The following is a 19,305-nucleotide window of genomic DNA, read 5'->3' as shown; positions in this document are numbered from 1 at the left end:
TCTCTGTAAGTAAAAGAATAGAAAGCAATGCTCACTAGATTTTAATTATTTTAACCTGTATTTACCCTCAGGAGCTCTTTTGTGCTTATTCTTGTCCCTGAGGGTGTGGGCAGACAATAGTTGGGTGCTGGGGAAATTCCCTGTGTGCAAACACGGAAGAGTCGCTGTTGTCATCCAGAGAGATGTTTAATGTGTTCCTCTCTTGGAACAAGGTGTGTGCATCACAAACCTCAATGCCTTTCCATCACAAAATGGAAACAAAGCCACAAAAGACAAGATTCATCACATTCCTAAGTAATGCCCTGCCTGCCCTTTTGACATGTGTTAGAAAGCCCGTTTGTGACTCCTCCATCTCAACTATTCATTCCTCTAAGGCTTTGAAAGCCAACAGCCTCATTTTCAATCAGGTTAAATAGAGAACTTCTGAAAGGAAGCCACACAACCACCTCTGTGTTAGGGCTACTGTTGGCTCTCACATCTTGCATTACTGTGCAGTCCAACCTCAGTCATTTGGCATGTGACTCTAACATGTTTAATGTCCCTTTTCTGAAGCTGCCCCGTCTTCTCAGAGAAGTGGGAAGAGCTTTTCAAGAAGCCTCTATGTCTGCCTAGATTGACAGGGAACCAACTGTACTGGGATAGACAAAAGGACAGTCTACCAACATAACCTTAATGAACTCGTGTCTGACAGCATCAGTGGCTGCTTGCTATATCAGCCTGCAAAAATGAGTGTCATGCAGGTGTAAGAAGTGCTTTAGTGATGTCGTTGTGTCACTTTGTGTATCAGACTGCAGTCACTGTTTCTGGGCATGCACTAAACACTCTCATTCCAACTCCTCAGGGGATGCTGGTCATCACTTCATGACCTCAGCCCTTTGATGTTCTGGTATCAGCCAGCCCATCTGCCTTGCTGCATCCTAAATGCTGGTGGCAAAGCACTGTTCTCTTTCAAGCACATGGGAGGAGAGCAGCAGCTTGCCACAGTTTTGCATAACCTTGTGTCTGCCTTCTTCAAGCTCCCATGTGGGTGAGCTCAGGTTTTGGAGGTGAGCTGACTCTGCAGGGCTGGCAGTGCCCTCATGGGGAAGAACAACTCTTCAGGTTGCTCTTCCTATAAGGTGAACCGGTACAGACCATCTGACTCTAACATCTTGTTTGAGCTTCTGAGGAAATCTTTTGTCTTTTCCAAGGAAAACACTTTCATTTGGCTATTTGCATATTCACAAGGTGAAAGAAAAGAGAGGAAGCCGCAGGGACTGGCCCTGTATAATCCTCTGGCTCAGCAAGGCTTAAGTGGTTTGTGTCAGCCTTTGGAAATGGTGATGTCTAAGGCCCTCAGGTTGTAAATGTCTTCCTCTTGGTGGTGATTTGCTGACACTACCTGCTAAAGTCAGCAGATGTTGCTTCTGCCCTGGGGATAAGCACATCCCCAGTCAGTGATCTTTTCCATTCATTCTTCTTCCTCTATTAAAAATTAAGGCTATTGATACTATATAATTAATATTAAATATGATTAATTAAGGATATTGGTATTAAAAATTAAGGATATTGTTAAAAATTAAGGTTGAAATTGCACTTTTTGGACCTTGGAAAACTTGGCAGACCTGAACTAAGCAGATAGAAAGAGTGCCCCAGCTACTATTGTATCTGCTGCTCATGGGGGTAGTGCTGAGATCCACAGGGCTGGCAGGTACCTTTCTTATGCAGAAGACATCATGAGCAAATACCCACCTTTGGACTCACCATACTTGCACAAGGCTCAAACAGGTCAGAGAGGTGGTTAATTAAAACATGCTCTGAATTCAAGATGTGTCACTAACAAAAGAACTGTGCTGTTTGCATTGCCATCAGAACCCAGGGTAACAATCTCACATCTGCCCTCTTCTTTCTGCCTCTTGTCAATATGTGACACGGTGACATCTGAAACTGGTTCAGTTTGAGAGGAATTCTTCCCCTGGCTCTGGCAAGGAGTTTGGTCCTTATGTTTCTTTGGGGGGTCCTAGAAAAATATTCCAGTTTCCCAAGGTGGGTGCATTTTGGGGACTGGCAGTGACTTGGCTGATGTCAAGAAAACCACTTTTCCTGGAGAAGTCTGGGTAGAACAGGACCAGTTCTCCAGCAATGGGAGGAGGAAGAGCTACAGATCCTCAGCCCTAATGGCACCATCTTGGAGTACTACCCCAGCAGAAGGGTGAGCTGGGCACTGATGTATTGAGAGGATTTAAAAGGAGAACAGTGAGGATGAGCTGGTACCAAAATCCTTCACAGCCTCGGAGAGAAAGAGCACTGGTACCCAGGGGCTCAATCCAGCTGCAATTCCCTGGATATTCAGAACATAGGGCTGTGTGCTGGTGTGACCCACCACCAGTGAGCACAGGGATGGCAGCAGAAAGCAGAGTAATTTTTGCTTGTGTTTTAAGTAGGTGTTTCAAGTAAAATTATTTCTTAGCTATAGCTAAATAATGTTACATTTTTTAACTGATATTTTTCGTTTTCTATTCCTCCTCGACTGTTTGAGTGTTTCTGCCCTGTTACCAGCTCCAGGACCAGTGTGTATGGTCCATTACACCAGCGTGTATGGCTGTGTGTGTAACCAGCCGTAGTTCGGTGTGGTGGTTGTGGTGGAGCTAACCCAGCAATAGTTCACCCTTCAGAAGTGGGGGCTGATGTGAAAACAGTTTACCCACTGGTGTATCCAACCAAGGCTAAGGATATACCAGCTTAAGGAAAACTTCACATCTATGAATAAAAATGGATGGGAAAGGAGGATATGTGCTGCTTCTAGCATCTGTAACATTAGAACCAGAAACAGCTACTTCAGTTTGCTGTTTATTAAAACACCAGGTTTATAGGGCAAAAAAAATATTGTAAAGAAGAATTACGTGGTAAAAAGAATCCAATAAGAATAATTTTATTTAATCTCATTGTAATTAAATTCCAGGTTCTACCCAAATATAATGACAAAATTATTAAACCTATTCACCTATTAAGTAACACATATATTATTTATCTCTTTCAGTATTAAAATATAAAAGTTTAAAATCTGAATAAATATATATAAACTATATAATTGTTAAAATAAATGTATAAAAATAGATGTATTGAATGAATTCATAAATGCAGTTCACTTAGAAGTATAAAATCAGTCTACTGACAACTTTTGAGATAAAATTGCAAGGTAAAAATATAAATAACATTAAAATGACTGCAGTTATGCTTTCCTGTTTGTTCATGTTGTATTGGTTAATTAAATCACCCTGACTTACATTAGTCCATCCTTTTTCTATGCTGTAGCAAATAAACCAGTATAAATAGTTCTATAATAAATAGGATCAATAACTGAAGACATTTATCCATTACATATTAAATTAAACTAGTATAGAGTTAAAACATGTAGAATAGCAATTACATGATCATTGTTGTTCCTGGCATCAAACTGATCACATCACTACTGATAGGTCACATTTAGCCAAGTCTAGTATCTTGTTTCCTCATCCTGGTGTATTACATTTCTGCTGAAGAGTACATTTTGGTTGTGTTCTGCATTAATTGTTCATATCTCTCTAAAACCTGCCAGATGTACATCTTCTTGTCTGCTGTTTTCATCCTCTGGACCTGGCTATGATCCACCTGTGGAAGGTCCTGGTTCTGGCAGGTGTAAAGGGCAGCTCGTTCACTCAGTGTCACGCTCAGCTGATGGATGTTTGCATTGACGAGTTGAATTAAGTTCTTACCGCAGATTAATTCTATGTCACTTTTCAGGTCTCGCAAAATGTTGTAAAAGACATGGAAAAAGCAGCAATCTGCATCAAAAGCTGGGCACGAGGGTATCTTCTGCATGATGTCTTTGGCTTGGGAGGCAGCAGAGAGCCAGCTTGCAGTTTGGGGTATCACAGGGCTACACGTATTCTGTAGGGGAGAAAAGGAGAGACCTTATTAATCTTTAGGTTTGCATCTTTCCTGGTAATCGCTTTGTGTTTGAATGTCTGGGCACATCACACCTGTCTTCCAGTTCCTGCATGCTTGGGTTTCTTTGTTGTTGTTCAATGGCTGTACTAACACCTATGCTCCTTTTATCGAGTAGGTATTGCACACTATCGGTGTGCAGCGCTTTCTGTCTTAATAGCCTGCTTGGCTTTGATGTTTTCCCTTTGCCATATGGGCAAAATGTACTCACGCAAAGATGTGCTTGGGCCTGAGCGTATTTTCATCTGTTTCAGCAGAGGTGGTTTTGATTTCAAGAATGAATTTGAGGGAAATGTTTTATACTGATTTGTATCAACGTCTTCGCAGGAATTGAGATCTGTCTGAAGCATTGACACTTGGGTTCAGTGCATGTTGTCCTATCTCCAAGCAGGACTCGCGGCAGAAGTGCTCCTGACTGCTCTAGTACTAGGATCAGACCCAAGAGCAAAGCAATTCTCTCCATGTTTCCAGTGATCACCTCAGAACAGATGCCTGCTTCAAGCCCAACGCGACTCAAGAAGCCAAGAAGGAGCAATGCTCTTCATCTGGAATATCAAAGCTAGCACATAGCTGAGGTAAAGTTGCCCAAACTTTCCTCAGCTGTTCTAGACATTGCTCCAACTCTGCCCTAAAATACTTCAATGTAAATACCTTCCTTTGTGTATGGAATACAGAGAAGAGACTATTCTAGGTTCTAACCCAAATGTTTCTCTACTGATGATCTTTCTAGTATTTTATAATAGTTCAAGAGATTTCTGCACAAAAACACAGCAAATGCAAAATAGTACACTTACGTAGTTCTTAAACAAGGCAGTTGCTTGCCTTTCTATCACCGATGCTAAGGGCTTTATTCGGGTAGGAAAATGCTTCTGCGTTTGTCCTGTAGTAATTTTGCTTCCTTCGGAGGTGGCTGTTGGTGCCAAGGAGCCCAAAGGAACCAGTGAACAGAAGAGGAGGATTGCAAACCTGTTGATCTCTGCATTCAAATAAAGAAGGGAAAGAAGACAAGAAAAGAACACAATGATCAGTCTCAAGCCTCTACATCATTTTTGCAAAGCTTCCTGCTTTTGTGCAGCGCACTAAATGCCTAAAGGTATTGACGTGAAGTGGCTGAGCTAATGATGAGCACCAACCAGTGCAACGTTACAACGAGTAGCAAGGTTAAATGGTACCCACCTGCTCGGTGCTTCATGGTGGGCTTGGTTTGCAGCTGACTTGGCCAAAAGCTGGCTAGACGCTGGCGTTCGAGCTGTTTGTTGCCTGCAGTGCTGTGGATGTGACCAGCCAAGCTGCATTTAAGTACCCTGGAGGTTTGCGTCAGTGGTTCTCCTATGGTTTTTTTTTCTTTGCTGGTGATAATTTGGGGTTTTTTCTTTTTTGACAGATTATATCAAAACTTGGTTCAAATGAGTCTTTGCTGATTGTGATCTAGGCGCAGTTTCAAACTGACATGGATGGTGTCCTGTATCATCTCTCTGGCTAGGACTTCAGGATGCTTGGCTTGGCATCCCATCTAAAGCTTTGGGCTCACCAAAACGGAGGAGTTAGAACATAAACTTGGATGTTGTTTTCAAGAACATGATTGGAACACATTATTGGTGCCCAAAGTCAGATCCTTCTCCTGCAGGGTCAGCGTAAGAGTGAGCTAATGTGAGGAGTGAAAAAGCTATGAGGGGCTTGTGTGCAAGGCATGGTCAGGCCTCCAGGTCCCCATGGAAATCCCTTTGCCGCATGTCTGTGAGGCCTCCTCACATAATCTAGCAGAGGATGTCCAGGATCCCACCTCCCCATCTCTGTTGCCCATCTCTCTAACTCCCCTGAGGTGATTTTCCTTTTCCAGCAGGAAATTCTCATAGACACCAAAACAGAGGAAAGTTGTTCCTAGGAGTTAAGTATGAGGCTGTGATCAGAAGAGGTCCTGTAGAAATACTGATGGTTTAGGACACACAGGAGGGCAGAGGAAACACATATGAATGTACCTTTGTGAAAATTTGACACATACACACTTGTACTTTTCACCTCTGTCATAAAAGAGATCTGAAGATACCGTCTGAAATCTATTGAAAAGATGCCTGAAAGTAGTCATAGATGCAAAGATGAATAAAAGAGGAAGATGTTTCTTTGTGCAGGGTGTGTAGGGACATCTCTATGAAGATAGTGATGGGGACAGGTGCCTCCTTTCACATAGAAGGATGATCTTGGAGGGTTGCTTGTTTGGAAGCACCAAAAAAGCAGAGTTGTAATATGTGTGGAAGTTGTAAAATGCATTGTAAGATGTGCAGGAGCATGAGCTTTCACACACAAGAGACCACTGTACATTGGACACTGCCAGGCCCCTTCCAGCTGCCTCAGACGGGTACAGCCAGGGAGGACCAGACAAGGAATCGCAGCCATCCTTCTTCCAAGAGGAGGGGACATCTCCATGCAGCACCAATGGCAATGGGGCCCAGTTGTTTGTAAGTGATACAAGAGAGAGAAGCAGTGTTCTTACAGCTTGGTTTTTCCACAGAACACGATTGAACCACTGGTGATGCTTCTTCAAAGTTCTGTAGAAGATTTGACTTCATTTTCTACTGAGTCAAGGATGGCTGTTTGTGGGGCTATTCCACCTCGTGGCGTGTTACTGTCCCTGCACATCATTTCCTATCAGTACACAGCTGTGCTGAGCTGGTAAGGGAGCAGATTGGCATCTCTCTTGTGAAACCCAACCCCAGTGGAAGTTCAGCTTTCCATCACGTAACCACCAGATGCCACAGAGCATCTGCAGTTCATCTGGTGAGGTTTTACTGACACAGGCTGCTCTGTAGGCTCCCTAAACCGGAATCTGTAGCCATTGCCTCAACACCTATCACTGGAAAAAACAGACCTGAGTGCAGAGGCCTCAATGTGACCTGAGATAGCGCTGTGGCTTTTGCTTCTGGGGCTCACCTTTTTCCTAGTGTAGGAGCTGGTATTTTTCGCTGTGAGCCTGGTTTTCCGATGGCCTTGTGCTGCTGTGCTGATGGTGGTGCCCTCCACATGAGTGAACAGCAGCGTTTTTATAGCAAACTGAGAACCTGGCTACTTCCCCCCAAAACCTGAGTGACACTCAGGATGTAGTTAAGTGAAATGGCAAACACCGTATCACAGGTCCTTGGCCAAGGGACAGGGTTGATGCTGTACCCTGCAATTGCTCCGTAAGGCTGGGAGTAAACCCCCAGAATCCAGGGGGATATCCAGGAAACCAGGGGTTTATTCCCAGCCTGGGGAGCTCAGTGCTGTCCCAGGCTGACTCCACCTGCAGGGCTTGGTCCCCAGGGTGCCTTCGTCCCTGCCATCTCCTAGCGACAGGGACTCTTGTCACTGAGCCAGGGAATTCCATGCTGGGCTGGGGCTGGATGGCAGCACCTGGTCCTTGCACTGTCTCAGCTGCTCTTCAGGAGCATCTAAGGCACCTGACTCTGCAGGACTTCCCCTGTGGCCTTGGCAGCTGGGTAGGGTCCAGGGGGGCACAGCCATGGATGTGGATTGGGGCCTACAGGGCTGTCACTGCCTCTCCTCTCTCCCTCCCTGCAGAACAAGTCCCGCTTTGCTGCACGCAGGAGCCCCCATGGAGGTCAGCCAGGGCTGTGGGCAGCCCCAGCCAGGCAGGAGGAGGATGTGCCACTGGGTGAGGAGAGCCCTGAGGCACTGATAGAGCTGCTGAAGGACCAACACAGCCCCTGGGCCCTGCCACCAGGCTGCAGCCCCCAGGACCAGCTCCTGCGGGAAGTGGCTGTGCTGGAGCCTGAGCTCGTCCATGGCTCCAACGTCTTCCAGGTCCTCAGGTCCCTGCGGATTGTTGACAAGGGAGTAAGTGCAGCTGCTGGTGCCTGTAAAGCTGCTCATCTCCTGGCCAGGAAACCACATCTTCCTGTTGGGAGGGAAAAGGACACCTTCCCCATCCCTGGGACTCCCCAGATGCCACTGTTGCTGCTGGAGTAGAGCTACTGCCACAGCCCCAGCATATTGCACTAATCCATGTTACACGTGTCATGGGGATCACCACTGCATGTCCGTGTCACCTTGACCAGGAGGTGGCTCACGGACATGTTGGCCAAACCCAACTCTTTGCAGGTGGAGGAGGTCGATGCAGGTCTGTTGCAGTTACAGCAGCTGGAGGAGCTCATCCTCAGTGCCAACCACATCAGTAGGGTAACCTCAGCCAACCTGCCCCGGACTCTGAAGGTGAGCAAACAATCCCTTGTGATGGCAGGATCGGGAAGGAGATCCCATCTGGGAACACAGTGCAAGCTGAAGAGCTTGTGGGAATGTCAGGAGCAGCTCATTGCAATGGATGTTTCTTGTTCTCTTCATCCTGGACAGGTTCTGGAGCTCTGCTGCAATGCTGTGGCTGATCTGCAGGACCTGTGTGCTCAGCCTCCTCCGGAGCTTCAGCACTTGGGGCTGGGATACAACAGGCTGTGTGGACCTTTGCAGGACAAGTGCCTCACTGCAGCCTTCTGGTAATGCCATAGGCTGAATGTGGGCTCCTGAAAGGCCAAGGTGTGGAACAGGGAGATCACCTGAGGAACTGTCTTGACATCCTGCCCACCGTAGTTCCCATGTCCTTGGGCAGCTTACTCTTTCCATGCCCTTCTCAAAGCCCCTGCTGGGAGTCTGCTCTGGAAAGGATCTAAAGCTTAGGCTGCATCACCGAATGATGCAATGGGGTGGTTCATGGATGCTAAAGAAACATGGGTTGGAGCTGTGGGGCAGACTCACAATGGACCATATGGCTAAGGAACTTGGTATTGGCCTCTTGAGATTGTACCATTGGATTCCCCAGTTTGACCCAGTTTGTGCTGGGGAAACGCAATTTTTGTTTCTTTTTTGCCCCAGGATAGCAGCTCTCTGGATGCTCTTTGCCTAATCTTCTTCTCTGTGTTCTCTCCTTAGGCCAAATCTTGTATCCCTTGACCTGAGCTTTAACAACTTAACAGATCTGCTGGGGCTGGTCTCCCAGCTGTCCAGCCTGGAGAAGCTCCGCATCCTGGTGCTCAAAGGGAACCCGCTGGCTCTTATTCCCACTTACAGAGGCTTCCTTGTGGACAGCCTGCCCAAGCTCTCCATCCTTGATGACATCCATGTAGGGTTGGATGAGAGGCACCAGTTCCTTGGTTTGGCAAGTGAGCCAGGTCAGTCTGCACCCTTTACTTCTCTGTACTGCCTCCATGTTCTGGGAGGTAGTTTCATCATGGTTGAGCTAGAAGTCCTCAGGGCAAGCCCTGGATCCACTATTGACTTCCCTTTTGCTTCTCCTCAAATGGAGATCTCTCTCTGTGCTTTTTTACCCCACTAGTACAAGTGGAGAGGCAGGCAGAGGACCCTGCAGCAGTGTAATTACACTCGAGGCTGTTTTAGCCTTAGTCAGGTGCAAAGATTGCAGGAACAACCTAGTCCTAGCACCGGTTTGGTGCCATGGTCTGTCCCCATCTTTGCTTCCTAGACACTGTCTGGTTTCAGACTCTGTTTTCCTCTCCAGCTGCTGAAAGAGGAACATCTCCCTGGGGAAGATGCTCACATGGGTGCTGCTACCTCTGCAGCATGGGCTGGGATGAGAGCAGGGGCTACCCAGGGGGTAGGAAACCCTTCGTGATGGCCCTTACTTCACTTGGTTATGTGCTAGACCTGCTCTTTGGAGTTTGAAGCATTAACCAGGGAGGCAGAGCAGCCAAGGCAGGTTTTGAGTGGCTTTGGGGTGACCCCACGTGGCAGTGGCTTGTCACAGCGTTAGCACTGGGTGTCAGGGAAGGATGCCACGTGGGGGGACACATCCTCACATGATCTCCGACGGTGATTTCGCCTTGCTGGGTACTGGTGAAACTGGTGTACTTCCTCTGGAAGGAGCACACTGCAGCTTCACAGCAAGATTGTCTTTCCTTTTAGAGCTGACGAGGAGTGAAGCACGAGTGGTTGTGAGTGTTGGGGACATGAAAGGAGTCCCTGATCCCAGCACTCTTCAGCAGCTGGCAGATGACTCTGACTTTCCAGTGATCACCTACAGCTACTGTGTGACATATGAGTTTGTGGAGGGAGAGGAGCTTGACGATGGCAGCAGCGCTGAGGTTTGTGCTTAATAGAGCACCTGAAAGCAGCAGGCAATGGCAGGTCACAGCAAATGGGGGCTTCACCTCCCGGATGCAGAGCTCTGCTGCCCGGTCCTGATGCACACATAACTGCACATGCTTCCAAGAGATCCCCCTCTGTTCCAGGTAACAAAAATCCATGAGAGTCTCGAGGGGGCCACCTTGGATGCAGACAGCTCTGCTCAGGACACAGGAGAAACAAAGAACCAGCAGGAGCCTGAAGCCACAGAGGAGCCCAAGGCTAGTTCCAGTAAGGAGGAATTCTGAGTCTCCCACCTCACTGCTCAGGCTCTTCCTGGCATATGATGGCATCAGGATGTTCCTTATAGTGTTGACTGCAGCTGGGCTGTTACTGGGACTGATGGATAATGAATTGGTACCAGTCATGTCCTGGGGGGTCCTTCTGTCCTCAGGAAGGAGAACTCTCTCAGAGGCTTTTTGTGTCCTTGCACAGCAAAGGTGTTTGTCACCCCTGGAAAGCCCTGGGAAGATATCATTCACTACAGCTACAGGAAGGAGCATATTGTTAAGGATTTAATGGGGCTGAAGTCCTACCTGGCTGCTGGAACAATTGTCTCTGTTGTGGAGGAGAAGGTGTGTGGCAGAGCTGGATGAAAGGGGAAGGTGCTGCTGGGAGGCCCAACAGTGGTGGTGTGTTCTCTCTGGGATGCAGCCTGGGATTCCAATGACCCTGCGCCAGGGTCCTCGGGTGTCCCAGCCCTAAAGCATCATCTCCTCTCTCCGGGCAGGTGCTCTCATGGCCTGTTGAAGCTGATCCAGAAGAAAACATAGACAGAAATAAGAAGGCAGGACAAAGGCAGCAAAAGGCTGATGCCAAGGTAGGTGCTGGGAGAGCACGATGCCCAAATAACATCCAAGTTGCAAAAACACTGGTGGGGGAACAAGGACCCTTCTCCTGGATCGGTTTAGTGTGTCAGGACCTCCCTTCCATTCCAGACCTTTCACCAAAGTACCCCCTTGCTGTGGGAGGAAGGCAGCAGCACCTTGGTCTGGGTGCAGTGGTGGGCAAGGGGCTGGGCTGGGGTTGTTTGCTGTCTGATGAAGGGTCCCCAACCCTGCACTGAGGCTTGTCCCTGTGCTGGTGCCCTGCAGGGTCCTGCATGCAAGGACAAGCAGAAAAAGAAGAAGAAGTCCTGTGAACTCCGCAGTGAGCCTCCCATTCGGAAGACCCTGGGCACCAGGAAGGTGACCCTGGAGGCTCTGCTGGCCACTGAGGACCTGGTGACAGCTCTGTGTGACTTTGGGACCCTGATGACTGAAGAACCACCACTAAGTGTGGAGGAGAAGGTAAGGAGCGTGTTCTGGGGCACATGAGGCAGAGCTGCCAGGGATGGGCAGTGCTGCAGGCTGGGGTTCAGCATATCCTGGCCATGGGCATCCCTCCCATGCATCCCTCAGTTCTCCTCTCCATGAAATGGGACTGAAATGGCCCTGCTTGAGCACCATCCATTGATGCTGGTATCCTTACTTAGTGTTGATATTAGCAGTAGGTACTGCTACCTTTTCTGGGCCTAGGAAAATAGGTGAGTTTATTTTTCCACTTGAGAATATGAAAGCAACCCCTCGTGCTTTCCTCTGATGCTGTCTCAGCATGGCAGCACCCACCAGCTCACACTTTCTGTTACTTGGATTCTCTTCTCTGGGCATCCCCTCTGCTGTGTTTCTGTTTCCCCTCACCTCTTTCCTTTGCCCTTTGAGTCCCTGTGACTGTGATGGCAGTCACAGGACTGAATGCGGGCAGCGAATTTCATCACAGCCTAACTATGGAAACAGCTCTCTCCACAGGGCAAGAAGAAAAGCAAAGACAAGAGCAAAGCCCCCAAAGCAGAGAGTAAAAGTCAGGCCAAAGAGAAGGCTTCAACGTCTGCCAAAGGTGACAGAGACTGGGGCTGGCTGGGCAGCGGGTGGTGAGTGTGAAAGCAAACAGCAGCAGTGCCCAGCCCAGAGGCTGGTCCCAGCACCCTGCCAGCTCTGTGAGCAGGGCACTTACTCACATCCTGACCTCCAAACTGAGAACACATTTATTAGCTGTGGGGCTGTAAAGTTTGACACGCACCCGAACACGTCTGAGCAACACACACCTACAGGCTCTGAGTGCCAGGGGAGAAGGACAAAGCAGATTCTTGGGTGAGAGATGTGGTGCCTGCTGTTTTGGCTGCCAAACGTTGCTGGTGGTGTGGGCTGGCGTGGGCAGCTGGGGCCAGTGCTGTCTGGGATGCATAATAAGGTCCTCATCCATTTCCAACTCACATCTCACAACACTTTGCAGAGGAGATTATTGTTCTTTCTGGTTTAGAGATGAGATGCACAGAGAAGCACCAGGTTGCCCCATGGTGGGGCTGGGTGCAGACCCCAGTCTGCTGTCACCCATGAAAGGACCATCCTGACCACTGACGGGTGTCCCCTGCCTCCTCAGTGCAGAGCTCAGCATCTGCTCAGCCAGCAGCGTTGCTTAATCTGTGGAGACAAACCTCACACTGCCTCTTGCAGGTTATTTTTCCAGCAATCTTGTTTTGACTACAAAAATAGCAGTGCCAGCACATCAGAGGGCTAATGCAAGAGCAGGAGGAAGTGGGGGAGGGCAATGGTGAAAAGCTGCTTATGGGTCAAGGAGAGCATGGAGCTGGTCAGGCCTCCTGTGTCCCCCTCCTCTGGCATCAGATCTAGTTGCTAATTTAAGGGTAAAATTACCCCTTTCTCCAAAGCCCCAGGCTGCTTTTCTCTGCCCTGTTACCCATCTTTGGGGGGCATCTGCAGTCCTAGGCTGTGTCTGCACTCAAGGAAGCCCAATGGCCTCCCCAGCTACCTGAAAAGAAGATGAAACTCTAAATTACTGTTCCCCATAAGAAAATGTGTATTTGCAGTATATGACAGGGAGCTGCTGTCAAACAGCTAAAGTTTAGCAGTGGTGTTTTCTACTTCCTTTCCACCCCCAGTGCCTGTGGTCAGTGTGCATGCAGGAGGTCTTCAGGCTTTCCTTCAGCCTGAGTGAGACCAACCCCTTGCTGCAGGGGTTGTGAGGCTGGGGGTGATGTTGGATGCACAGAAAGCTGCTGTTGACACAGGAAATCCAGAGTGATTAGAGGCTCATGCTTAATTTGGTGTCCCCTTCTGCCTGTGCAGGAGGAGGCTGGCTGCAGCAGGGCCACTGAGTACTATTTCAGACAGTGCCTAAAAGCCATCTGCCTCCCCCAGCTTGTGACACCAGGTGCCAGCAGCATCCCACAGTGTGCGCTCTGCTGTCACTCACTATGACACCCCGATTGTGGCCGGGGGGCCCTGCCTGCTCCATGAGGCACCACACTGCACCGTTTGGCACTTGCTCATCACCTGGGTACCATGGACCACCTTTGATCTGTGGCCATGGCTAAACTTTGGGGCACTGAGGCTGGGTCCCAGCCCTCGCTCGGTTGTGGCTGCACATCCAACCAGGCTGCATAAGGACCAGCACTCGCAGCCGGGAGCTGGGGCTGATTTGCATCCCTCAGGCAGTAAATGCACACAAATAATAAGTCCTCTCAGAGGAATTGGGATCCCTTCCAGGCAGCTCAAAGAGGAAAGGCAGCAAGCTTTGTCTCAAGCGAACAATATGCCCGGACATTGAAGCGTGTCTTCGGAAGTAATCTCACGTGGGTCTCATTTTATCCCGCGCTTGATTTTCCAGGATCCTCAAAATGATTTATTTTTGCATCTTATTTCCTAGGAATTATAGTGGAATTTAACAACAAAAAGCAAGATTGCACCCAATCAATTGCCTGCTTAAAGATGAATGTTGGGCTTCTTACGCAAAGCTATATTCAAATAGATTTTCCCCCAAGGCCCAGAAGTTGGTGCAGGGGCATTCCCTGCTGTGCACTGCTGCTTTTAGGGTGATTTACTCAGTCAAGACAGTGACAGATTTACATCTTTCCACAGGAAAAATCACAAAGAAAGGCTCCAGTGTACTTGAGGACAGCCAAGGGCTGCAGCCAGTGCCACTGACGGTTCAGTTCCAGATGCAGCTGCTTCGGTGGCCCCTGGCAGCCAGTGCTCAGAGCCAGGAGAGCGTGGCCACAGCAGTGGGGAGCACTCAGTGATGTGTCAGCAGCGGAAGAGGGAGTGGGAAATAAACCCTGTGGGGATGGCACGTGGAGCCTGGTTTAGCTGAATCGCAAGAGCCTGGAGATGCCCACGGGGTTGTGGTTGTCTGTGGTTGTCTGAGGCTGCTGCTGAGCTTCTGCAAGGAAGCTGCAGAGTGCAGGGGGTGGGTGTGTGATGTGCAGGGTAGGGTGTGCAATGTGCTGTGTGTAGGGTGGGTGTGCAATGTGAGGGATGTAGGACGGGGGTGTGCCATAGGTGGGTGTGCAATGTGAGGGATGTAGGACGGGGGTGTGCCATAGGTGGGTGTGCAATGTGAGGGATGTAGGATGGGGGTGTGCCATAGGTGGGTGTGCAATGCCAGGATTATTCAGTGGTTGTTCAGTGTGGCGCGTGCACTGCACGGTGTGCAATGGTGGTTGATCAGTGCAGGGTGTTGGCAGTCCGGGGGGGTGCAATGGGTGGTTATTCAGTGCGGTGGGTGGTTGCTCAATGCGACGTGTACAATGGATGCAGGGTGTGCCATGTGCCCGGTGCTCAGTGCCCGACCCAGCGCGGTGCTGAGCCATGTGCAGGGTGCGGTGCCCGGTGCTCGGTGCCCGGTGCTCAGTGCCCGGCCCGGCGCGGTGCTGAGCCATGTGCAGGGTGCGGTGCCCGGTGCTCGGTGCCCGGTGCTCAGTGCCCGGCCCATCCCTCCCGGGGGCGGGCCGGAGCGGGGCGGGGCTGCCGGGGGGATGCGGTTCCGCAGCGTGGACTGGAGCCGGGGCCGGTGTGCGCGGCCGAGCGGGTCCCGGTGCTGCAGAGCGGCCGCAGCGCTCCCGTGCTCCCGGCAGCGCTCGGAGACAGCAGGAACCAGCCCCGGGCGCGTCCCTCCGAGCGGCGGGGGCGAGCGGGGAGTGAGTGTGCGGGTTCATTGGTAACGGCTCGTCGGTGCGGGCGGCGCAGGGGCTGCGTTCTGCACCATGGGCGCCAGGATGAAGTCCCTCGTGCTCTACACCTTCTCAGTCACGCTGCTGGTGTATTTTCTTTGCTTGAAGAAAGAGGCAAAGCTGTCAGCGTCGTCGGGGGACCAGAAAGTGGATGTAGCGACTCACAAACCCCAGGCTGTGCCTCTGGACAACGGGTGTTTGCCAAACCTGAGTCTTGACAATTCTTCTCGCACCCTCCCGGAGCCTCACCGAGTCTTCTTAACGTACAAGCACTGCCGGAACTTCTCGGTCCTGCGGAAGCCTTCCAGGTGTAGCAAAGAGGTGTTCCTCTTGCTGGCCATCAAGTCTTCCCCGATCAACGTGGACCGGCGGGTGGCAATAAGGAACACATGGGGGAAGGAGATCTCCATTGGTGGCAAGCGTGTCAGGCTGGTATTCCTTCTAGGGCGCTCAGAGGCTAAAAGCCAGGTACAAAAGCCCCTGCACCAGCTGCTGGCTTATGAGAGCCAGGAGTTTGATGACATCGTGCAGTGGGATTTTGTTGACAGCTTCTACAACCTGACCCTTAAGGAGCTGCATTTCCTCCGCTGGTTCGTGGAGGACTGCCTGCATGCCAGGTTTGTGCTGAAGGGGGATGATGATGTCTTTGTCAACACTTACAACATTGTTGAGTTCCTGCACGAATTAGACCCTGAACAGGATCTCTTTGTTGGGGATGTGATTGCCAACGCCCGTCCCATCAGGAACAGCAAGGTCAAATACTTTATTCCAGAGTCCATGTACACAGCCACCTTTTATCCTCTCTATGCGGGTGGAGGGGGCTATGTCATGTCTAGGGAGACAGTACGCCGCCTCCAGAGCACAGCAGAGGACACGGAGCTCTTCCCAATAGATGATGTGTTTGTGGGAATGTGCCTGGCAAAGATGGCAGTGACCCCAAAGAACCACGCTGGCTTTAAGACTTTTGGGATCCAGAGACCTTTCAGTCCTTTTGATCCATGCTTTTACAAAGGACTGATGGTTGTGCACAGACTAAACCCAACTGACATGTGGATCATGTGGACGCTGGTAAAGGACAAGAGCATCAGGTGTGCAGTGTCCTTAACACACAGCTATGGAAGGGGTTGGAAATGAAGCTACTGATGAGCACAGCAGGATTGTGACCGGTGACAGATACAGGGTACTTAAACTAAAAATCAGGTTGTGGTAGAGACGTGTCCTTAACTAACAGACTGTACTTGAGCCATGGGGTTTGTCTGCAGGAAGCCTGTAAAGGACCAGTTGGATTGTCACATGGTGGGGATGGGACTGGTCGATTGGTGGGACATGGAGCAGGGGAAAGTCACAGGTGCCACAGGGACGTGAGTGAGTGCCCACCTGCTATGGAGGTTCCCCAACACCTGTGGCTGGCCACAGATCAGCTTCCTGTTGGGAAGCTCGTGGTGACTAATGAGTGACACAGCACTTGAAATGACTTGAAGGAGTGGAATAAAGGTCAGTGTGTGCTGCTAGGTCTGCTGCTGTCCCAGGCCAGCAATCCCAAAGGTCCTACAGGACAGAAGGAGAAAGGGAGTGGGGTGAGGAAGAAAATCCCTTAAGGACGGGTTCCACAGCAGGGTGATCCAAGGCACTGACTGGGCTCCCACTCAAGCCCTTTGGATTTTACAGAAGTTAATTCTTACTTGCACTGGAAGCTTTTGCACAAACACTTTCTGATTGGGTTTGAGAGGAGTAATATGTCTTGAATAATCACAGTGGTAGGTAGAGTGGCTGTAGCTTTCCATGTGGTGTGGGAGGTGTATTTGTGTTGTTATGTTGGGTATAAATAAAAGACAGCTTTGAAAAGTGTTTTCCTAGGAGTACTCTTGGATTTCCTGAAAGCAAGGAGCACCAAAAGCCAAAGAGGGCTGAGATCCTATGCTGGGTATTTGTGTTAAAGAATCGTTGCTACTAAAGAGGATGAGGTTCTGTGGAAATGGATACTTGCTGCTTCCTTTCCTATGTGCAGTTGCCCTGTCCAGATAAGATGCATTGACACAGAAGTGATTGATTTGTCTTGGAATCACTGATTTGAGGAAAGATCAAGCATTAAACTTAGATTTGGTGATACTTCCGTGAAGTTTATTGGCTTCAGGGAATACATCTGCTACATCTGAAGCTGCTGCGTGTGGGCATGAGCCAGCCTGGACTTTGAGCAACCTGGTTGCATGGAAGGTGTCTGTGGCAGGGACTGGATGACCTTTGAGGTCCCTTCCAGCCCAAAGCAGCATGTGATTCTGTGACAAAGGCAGCAGGTAGAGAGGGAGTGTGTGATTACCCAAATCAGAGCAATTTGTGTTGTGCTGTTGTCACTGCTGCCCTGTGCTCACTGCCCACCAGATGTGAGCTGGAGCTTTCAGAGGTGCCTGGGAAGTGCTTCCAGGTCCTTGCTTGTGCTACAGAGAGACCAAGGGTATCTGGAGAGCAGAGATGTGATGTGCTCTCAGGGCAGGCTGCCTGTGCTGCTTTCCAGTGGGGCCATGTGTGTGTGACCTCAGGATGAGGGACTCCTGGCACTTCTCACTGCCCTGGCTTTCTAAAGCACTGCGTGTAGTTCTAGCTCAGCCCTATGGCATGACCCAGCCTCCCATGGCAGGAGTTGCCACTCTCACACAAGCTGTTTCTGTGCCAGGTGTGTTTGCTCTTCCAAGGGGTGAGCCTGTGTGTGGCCATCCTCTGTGTGGTCTGCTACAAGCTGCTGCTGTGTCTTCTCACTGCAGCCCTAAGAGAGATTAATAGCTGTGTGAGCTGTACCTGAGAAATTGGCTACATGTAGTTTCAGATGCTGTTGGCTTTGTAAACAAGGCTGAGTATCAGCAGCAAACCCAAGTTTCTGGGCACTGCTGCTTGTTCCAGAGAGGAGGCTGGGAAGAATGGGTACCATGGTACCCTCCAAACTGCTGCAGCAGCATCTTTCTGATCCACTCACTGATTCCAAATGCAAACTCAGTAACATAACGTAGAGCATGATGTCATGTCTGTTGTGGGCTTAGCTGTATGGGCTAACCCCCAACAGGCAACTCTCACTTCCTAATAAAGTGCGAGACTCTTTCCACCCTGTTTTGGAGGCAATGTGAAGCCACTTTGTGCTCTTCAGGCCTATTTTGGCTTGACTGAACTGATTCCTGTCACATCTGAAGGTTTGATGTGTGTGGGACATCGTACTTCCCAGCCTGTGTCTTGGGAAGTAAGAGTGAGGAGTACAGTTAAACAACTGGGGCAACAGGAGGCTGGGAGCATGCCCTGAAAGGGAGAGAGTTGCTTTGCAGACTCCTGTAGCAGTGCTCATCTGTACTAAACTGTATCTATGCCATGCAAGCGTCTGTGCAGTTACTGTGGCATCCTGAAAGGAACACAACTTGTACGTGCATTTGGGTCAGTGGCTTGGCAGCCATTCTTCAACTGCAGCATGTCACAAATTGAGCAGCTGTGGTTAGAGGCTGACCTGGAGTTGCCTTTGGCTCTTGAGGGTATGCTTGTGCCCCTGCTGCAAATAATCCTCTCCTGCTAGTGGGTTTTTATCTAATGCTTTGGCCCAAAGCTCTGTTTAGGACCTCCTGACTATCAGCACAACAGACACTGGCGTCTCCCTGTGAGCTTGGATTCTGGACTGTGCCATCCTCCTTGGACACAGCAGCATCCAGCAAGGAGCAGGAACAAGGAAAGGCGGTTTCTTTAATTCCTTTATTACTTCCTCTATAAATGTACAGCATTGTGCAAATGAGACTGCATCTGTTCAAAGGCCAGGCAAAATGAGACGTGTATAGAAAAGTTTATGCTACACCTGCGTGAAGCACAACTCAGTTTAGTAACAGCAACCTTGACATATGTGTAGTGCATGAGATGCTAATTCCTGGTGAAAAACCTGATTAATGTGTGTTTTCTTACAAAACCTGGTGAATGGGGATTAACTGACTCAAATCAGCAGTGATAAAGTCCCAGTGGATGCCGTTCCACGAACCCATCTCAGCTCTAAGTTTCTATTGTCTATACAGTTAATACTGCAAATTTCACATTCAGCTGTCAGGTAAAATGAGCACAGTGAAAGGCACCTGTGGTTTTGAATCCTGCACTGAAACATTAGGCTTGCAAAAGGAAAGAATTATTTTCCTGAGACTTGTGCTGGAAAGCATTCAACCATGCAAAACTGGCTTTTGCTCACTGCT

At 49.6% G+C, this 19,305-nt stretch overlaps 2 protein-coding genes across 2 annotated transcripts; both read left to right on the top strand.

Annotated features, from left to right (window-relative positions):
- The first annotated feature begins 7,343 nt into the window (after positions 1-7,343).
- On the top strand, positions 7,344-14,215 carry LRRC43 (leucine rich repeat containing 43). The gene is made up of 12 exons (XM_013128065.3): positions 7,344-7,439; positions 7,522-7,797; positions 8,062-8,172; positions 8,311-8,450; positions 8,884-9,122; positions 9,874-10,052; positions 10,200-10,323; positions 10,528-10,667; positions 10,823-10,912; positions 11,202-11,381; positions 11,880-11,967; positions 14,010-14,215. The coding sequence occupies exons 1-12, from the start codon at positions 7,344-7,346 to the stop codon at positions 14,168-14,170; spliced, it is 1,824 nt and encodes a 607-aa protein (XP_012983519.2). The 3' UTR covers positions 14,171-14,215.
- Positions 14,216-14,964: 749 nt separating this feature from the next.
- Positions 14,965-16,909, top strand: B3GNT4 (UDP-GlcNAc:betaGal beta-1,3-N-acetylglucosaminyltransferase 4). The gene has a single exon (XM_005145147.3). The coding sequence runs from the start codon at positions 15,134-15,136 to the stop codon at positions 16,232-16,234; it is 1,101 nt and encodes a 366-aa protein (XP_005145204.2). The 5' UTR covers positions 14,965-15,133; the 3' UTR covers positions 16,235-16,909.
- Positions 16,910-19,305: the final 2,396 nt, after the last annotated feature.

The sequence above is a fragment of the Melopsittacus undulatus genome, chromosome 12 (genome assembly GCF_012275295.1).
Source record: "Melopsittacus undulatus isolate bMelUnd1 chromosome 12, bMelUnd1.mat.Z, whole genome shotgun sequence".
NCBI classification, from domain to species: Eukaryota; Metazoa; Chordata; class Aves; order Psittaciformes; family Psittaculidae; genus Melopsittacus; species Melopsittacus undulatus.
This window is presented reverse-complemented; position numbering and strand designations above follow the sequence as displayed.